A 7,500-nucleotide genomic window follows, 5' to 3' on the forward strand; every position below is an offset into this window, starting at 1 on the left:
TGGTATCCAGCCAACATAACCTGGAGACACCCTCTTCGTGGCTCATGATACTCAGTGACCCCTTCCTTTTTATTTTCTGTAGATCGGCAAGTGTGTGCGTGCGTGCGCGCGCGCGCTCAGCACAGAACTAGCGTGAGTCCAGGGCTCCTTGTTCACGGAAACCCAAACTTAGACTTATACAATTGCCTTGAACGAATCTCAAGTGTTAGGTTTACATTTGCCAGGTGAAAAATATTCCCTGAAACATCCATTCCAACGGGAGGAGGAGGAGGAGTCGATTCCAGTCGATGCGGTTTCATTTTCGATTCCAAATTTCTCACTTGCACCCTATGGCCATGGCAAGGGAAACAAGTATCTCACGTGAACAAATTGAGGTCATAGTCGACGAATCGCAGTCTCGCCTGAAAAAGCACGCTTTGAGCTTCTGTATAGTGGTTAGATTGTCATTTCCTTCGTCATCCATCTCTCTTTAACATATATCAACGGAAAGTCTTTTTGACTGGTGGCAGTATTAAAGAAAAATAATTATGATGCTAATGCTAATTGAAAGGACCATTTTCTTAATTGAATGAAAACACATCTTTTTGTGTTGACGGAATAGTCAAAGTAGAAGGGTGCATCACGAAAAAAAATCTGCTATAGGTATCGCTCACTCGATGGTCGAAGTAGCTCAACTCGCAGTTAAATGCAAGTGCCCATGCCCACACTTAGGCAGATATTCTCAGTGACGGATTTTTATGTTTGGTGTCTTCCGGAGACACTCACTCACACTCATTCACTCACTCACTCACTGACATTCTCACTCCCACTCTCACTCCCACTCTCACTCCTACTCCCACACCCACTCTCACTCACACTCACTCTCACTCTCACTCACTCACATTCTCACTCACACTCACACACATACACATACACATACACATGCACACACACACTCACATACACACGCACACATATATGTATATATATACACACATACACACGCACACATATACGGACATATATGTATCTCTGTATATATAAATATATGTGTATATATAAACATTTACACACACACACACACACACACACACACACACACATATATATAAACATATATACATATATATACATATATATATATATATTATATATATATGTATGTATATATGTATATATGTATAGATATATATGTATATATGCATGTATATGTATATAATATATATATATATATATATATATATATATATATATATATGTATATATGTATACGTATGTATATATGTATATATGTATAGATATATATGTATATATGCATGTATATGTATATATATATATATATATATATATATATATATATATATATATATATATATATAATATATATATGCATGTGTGTGTATGTGTGTATTATATATAATATATAATATATATATATGTATATAAAATTTATGTATATTATGTATATATATATATATATATATATATATATATATATATATAGTATATAAATTATATTATGTATATATATATATAAGCATATATATATAATTTATGTATGTTATATATATATAATTTATGTATATTATGTATATATATATTATATATAATTATATATATATATATATTTATATACATATATACATATATATATATATATATATATATATATAGTTATATACATATATATATATATATATTTATATACACATATATATACATTTATATATAATACATATATATACACATATATATATATGTAGAGAGAGATAGAGATAGCGATAGAGAGAGAGGGGGGGGACTCCTTGCACCTTGAAAGTATTGCCAAACAAATACGGCCAATTAACTATTTCTTTTTCCCACTTTATCCCTACGTTTCCTTTCACCTATGGTTCCATGGATAACATAGTCCATTATTTTACTAAAGAGTTCGTTGATAACGAATATTAAGACGGATCACATCTGGTGCGCTTTTTCTTCGAAAACGCTGTTACTTCCAAATAGGTCGTTCTTCAGAATTCCTTGAATTTGCATGCGAGTGTTCAGAGTCTTCTTGCTTTGCGTGGGCGTGGTTCTCGTCACAGAATATTGCCCAAACTACAAGGGAGCATCGGTTCCACGGGCGTAGGTTGTTGCGCAAGTTCTTCAAAAAAATGACCAACTATAAACACTAAACTGTTCGTGTTTATTGATGTATGTTAAAAGAGAGAGAGAGAAAGAAAGAAAGAGAGACAGAGAGAATAGCCCACGTGACGTTTAACACGGCAACAGGTGCTTTGTTTCTCTTCCTTCAAGTGAGTGATCCTTCCGCTTCTCCTTTCTCCATGGGCGTTAATTCGTTAAAGCGCATCACGTCCTAGCGGGTTGGGGGCGAATGGCGTGCGAATTCTTGTATTAGAAGGAGGTTTTTTTTTAACTGTATGAGGTTTTTTTGGCGTGTAGGAATTAGTGTGGAAAATATCCAGCGGTAGGCGTACGACAGAAAGGATCGTGGAACAAGTGTTCATGAAGGGAAGGCCAAGACAGGTGAAGGTAGACCGTTGACAAGCGACCAGGAGATCTGTGGACACGGCAAGGGAAGCAGGACTAGCTGTGAATGGCGGGAGCGGGTGTGTCGTGACCCAAGAAGTAGGGCGGTTGTGGTGAAATACCCTCAAATGACCACAGAGTTCTTTGGTTATAAAAAATGTTTTGATGTGGTATCCCTTTGCCACTGATCAACAAATCTTTCGTATGTTGATTGACCTGCGAATGCCAATTTTGATTAAAACATCGGTTGCAGACACTTTAAAACACCTTACAGAAATTCGAACGCCCTCGTCTTGCATCCTTGCATGATCTCTATGTTCCATGCTTAGAAGCGCCCCCCCCCCCTCCCGCTTTCGCCCTTCCCTCGCTCGCGCTGACGTCAGGTCTCGTAGCAACAAGTGGCAATGACGTCAGCCAGCCGCCTTGATGACGTCAGCGCGCGCCGACCTTCGCGGAGTTGACCCCCATCCACCCACCCTCCCACCCTTCCATCCCCTTACCTTCCCACCCTAGCGTCCGTTCTGAATTTTCCTTTTCTACTCAACATCCACGAGAATTTCCTTTGACATTTACCTGAATAGAACGGCCGTTCTACGTTTGCTCATGTTTTCTCTTGCCACCATTACTATTAGTAATATTAATGTCAACATTATTTTTATTATTAGCATCCTTATCATGACCATTGTTATCTTTACCGTTAGCACCACCCATAAGATACAGATTTTCTTTATATTACATATTTCTTCGATTTATCTTGTAAATTACAGTCCATAATTATTTTGCGAAACTACTTTGCATATTAATGTCGCCATAATTTGACGCCTGTGAAAGCTTTATCTTTGCATTAAAATTTCACATGATAGTCAACTAGCTACTTGACTGACCTTAAGACATTCCAATACTACATGCTTTGAGATGTAGTGAACGCCCAGTAAGGGTTATATGGTCCTCAGGCGAAAATAACAGAAAAGTTGTTGTTTAGAGATGAAGTACGGTATTGGTTGGTCGCTTCCAAAAGGTAAAGATACTCTTTTGTGTAATACTCAATGCGAAGGAGCTACTTCGTTGCAGGTCTTCAAATTAAACCATTTATTGTGGCTTATGAAAGGTATGGTGCACCGACTGATTCCTGGCTTACAGTATATATTTAGATAAAGGACTGAAGCCAAGACGATTGCCTTTGCCAGGCATAGAGAGGCATCACTAACTGACCAATTAAAGGCTAACTAATTTATAAATTGTTCCAAAGCTTTCAATGATAAGATGTCCGATGCTGTTAACGGTATGGGAGCTGCGAGTTATACAAGGCAAGGAATACTTCGGTCTAGGCACCCAAACCTGAGTTTAGAATTGGGGACCCACATTGAGCCCCCATGTTACATTAAATTTTGTTATTGTTGTTACTTTAATTTGATACATATTTTTGGTGCATAAAAGTCACAACCAGGACAGTGCGTACGTAAGTCCATTAGAAAAAAAATCATGTGCTGTTGCTCTTGCTTGCAGAATGGATGGCGTGGAAGGTGGAGGGTCAGGTGGAGGGTCAAGCACGGGTGACCCTCTGGCTACCGTGAGTGGCGAAGGAGGGGGTGGAGGGGCCAGTGGAGGAGCGATGCCTGCGGTGTCCACTGTCTACGTCACCATCCCCCAAACCGCCACCGTCGTGTCGGCCGGCAATAAGGGCGTGAGTACTGGTCCTTCCTTCATTTGAACTGGAACTTCTGGCTCTAGGCTTGGTCTGCTTGAACGCCGGTCTTTGCTTCTGACTTATGGAGGTCGCCGTTTCTGACCATTTTGCAGCCTTTTCAGTTCGAATTTATTCGCATGAATAAAGATAATCCATCAGAAGTATTCGAACCAGCGGGTGGCATCTCAGCATCTCACCGGTATCAAAATTTTCATATTTGTGTATGAGTATACGCTCCGACTTTTGAATATACATTTAATTAAAAATCGTAGACAAAAAGGCGTGAACAAAAAATGTGACCTGACAGACTGTAGGATACCGTGTTAATGCAGGCGGTGGATATATTGACTCAGAATCCAGATATATATGGAGGGAGGGACAAAAGCTTTGCTCTAACTTCCCACCAGAGGTGAATATTTTAGTTCAGATGGTCTGCGACTCGAGGAATGTAGGTGTGAATTCATAATACTTACTCACATTTTCATTTCATTTCCCCTTGTTATTCATCCTTATGCACGTTCGGTTTAACGAAAAAAAAAAAAAAAAAAAAAAGGCGAGGTGAGAGACAGGGCAGGGAGATGAGCAAGTAAATAAATGGTTATATAGACGGACGTAGATGTAATGTTAATCCCCTAATGATATTATATTATAGTCAAAATACATATCTGAAAGATTGGCCACATCTGGTTGCACGAACACTGAAAACAGAAAGTAGCCAGCAGTCTGATTGGCATTTGTGACTGTAGACTTAGAAATGTTATAACAAAAACGTCGAAATAGAGTTCTGATATATGCCGCCTTATGTGCGTTAGGTTGAGGCGCAGGCTACCTACTATGTAAACTTCCCAAGACCAGATGATGAGCATTATTGCTCCACCAGCATGTATGTGTATGCACACACACACGCACGTATACGCGCGCACACACGTACACATACGTACGCACGCATCCACGCATACGCACGTACACATGCACGCACACACGCACGTATATGCACACACACGCACGCATACGCGCCTACACGCATGTATACACCCATGTATACACCCGCACACACATGTTCACACACACGCACGCACTCACGTAAGCACACATATACGTAAGAACACGCACGCATGCACACGCGCGCGCACACTCACATACTCTCTCTCTCTCTCTCTCTCTCTCTCTCTCTCTCTCTCGTGCACGCACACACACACACACACACACACACACACACACACACACACACACACACACACACACACACACACACACACACGTACGCATACGTGCGCACACACGCACGCACACGCACGCACACGCACGTATACGCGCGCGCACGCACACACATGCTCACATTTACACGCACACATAAGCTCACGCACGCATGCACACACACACACACACACACACACACACACACTCTCTCTCTCTCTCTCTCTCTCTCTCTCTCTCTCTCTCTCTCTCTCTCTCTCTCTCTCTCAGATGTATATATGTATATATATGTGTGTATATATATGTATGTATGTATATATGTATCTATCTACATATATATATATATATATATATATAGTATTATATATATATTATATATATATATATAATATATATATATATATATATATATATATAGAGAGAGAGAGAGAGAGAGAGAGAGAGAGAATGTTTGTATATATATGTATATATATATATATTTATGTATGTATATATATATTTGTATGTATGTATGTATATATATATATATATATATGTATATATACATATATATATATATATATATATGTAATATATATATATATATTTTTTTTTTTTTGTGTGTGTGTGTTTGTATGTATATATATATATATATATATATATATATATATATATATATATAGAGAGAGAGAGAGAGAGAGAGAGAGAGAGAGAGAGAGAGAGAGAGAGAGGGTCATATGTATACACTTATCTGTTTGTGTGTTTTTGTGTACGTGCATGCGCAGTGTACACATATGTATATAAATATACATATTCGTTGAGATATATATGCTAGAAATATCCTAATTTTGTTCATATGATGAGCGTGAAATATCTTTTGATTGTTCCTCACAGGAACTCGTGATGTCAGCAGCCGTATGACGTTGTTAGACAGGCCCCGCCCCATTGCTGACGCCATTCTCGTAGTCGACCAATATTTGCATTTTGAAGTTATTTCTGGGTGCATCGTGGAAAAACATGCTAATTTTGTTTTATATCTTCAAATGAATTAATAATATTCCTGAGTAATTTTTAAAATAAGTAGGCATTGATAAGATTTTGTGTCCGTTAAATAACGTTTTCTAGTGACTCTTGGCAGCGATCACTCCCCCCCCCTACAAACCGCAGCAGTCTGATTTTGAATTCTGTATACCTATGCGAGTCTATTGGCGGCTGCGAATGTTAAAAATGTAAATTTGGAATACACACGTACTTCTGTAGTAACTACATCTTAATATGGAGTCGTGGTCTACTGTATTGTCTAGCTAGAGGCTCTCCACAGTATGAAACGGCTTTCAATTCTTGAAAATGGCCTCTGGATCCTGTTTGAAACTACTAGTAGTCTCGTTTCCATAGTATCGTAGGAAAAGCAGCTTCCATAGAAGTGTCTGGCTACTCTGCCGTCCTTTCCTCAGGTGGGTCTCGGGTGTCGGGGTGGTCGCGTGGAGTAATGGAGGATCGGGGAGGGGGCTGGGGGCTGGGGCTTGTGGCTGGGGGTCGCTTGGGCTCCCCAGCACAGCGGCGTGACGTCGCCACTACCACCGCGCTCACCCTGCCGTCCACACGTGTGCCTCCCGCCTCTCACCACCGCCTCGTGTACTTAGCTGGAGTCGCCTTCTCTTGGATATATTTACAGCAAGTTCACCGTCGGGACTGTAGCTGCAGCAGCGGGCTGTGCCCAGGTGTGTTTGTGTGTGTGAATTGCTCGAACTATTAAGATTTAGGCCTTGTACCTAGTGTATTGGAACACGCGAAACAGTGGTATTTAAGCTTATCTTCATTAAAGTATCCCTCAAGTCAATGACGGGGTTATCAGCAGTACTATATGACAAAGTAAAGTCGTTTAGGTACATGCTGCTTTCGGGAGGTAAGAGAATAGACGGGAGCTTCGTTACAGTGAACATGGTGTGAGGAAAGTGCAAAAGAAAATTATTTAAAAGTGAATATATGTAGGACTTATCGACTCTAAGTCTATTTATGTGCTCGTTTTAAAAATACCTTAAAGAAATCCTTTCCTGCAAAGTGTTGTGTTTGCGTTGCATGGTGACGTCAGCGTGACGTAGCCGGCTCTGGGAGAACCCTCAGCTGGG

The 7,500-nt window shown here is 39.7% G+C and overlaps 1 protein-coding gene across 11 annotated transcripts in view; it reads left to right on the plus strand.

Annotated features, from left to right (window-relative positions):
• The window catches only part of CrebB (Cyclic-AMP response element binding protein B), a 52,621-nt gene that overhangs the window by 23,483 nt on the left and 21,638 nt on the right, over positions 1 to 7,500 (plus strand). For all 11 annotated transcript variants that reach the window (XM_043026552.2, XM_086539117.1, XM_086539120.1 and 8 more), the window contains one exon: positions 4,015 to 4,192. In XM_043026552.2, the coding sequence (XP_042882486.1) occupies positions 4,015 to 4,192 (178 nt within the window). The remainder of the gene's footprint in view (positions 1 to 4,014; positions 4,193 to 7,500) is intronic.

This window comes from Penaeus japonicus, unplaced genomic scaffold (genome assembly GCF_977035675.1).
Source record: "Penaeus japonicus unplaced genomic scaffold, GWHDUDI00000001_assembly GWHDUDI00000008, whole genome shotgun sequence".
In the NCBI taxonomy this organism is placed as follows: domain Eukaryota; kingdom Metazoa; phylum Arthropoda; class Malacostraca; order Decapoda; family Penaeidae; genus Penaeus; species Penaeus japonicus.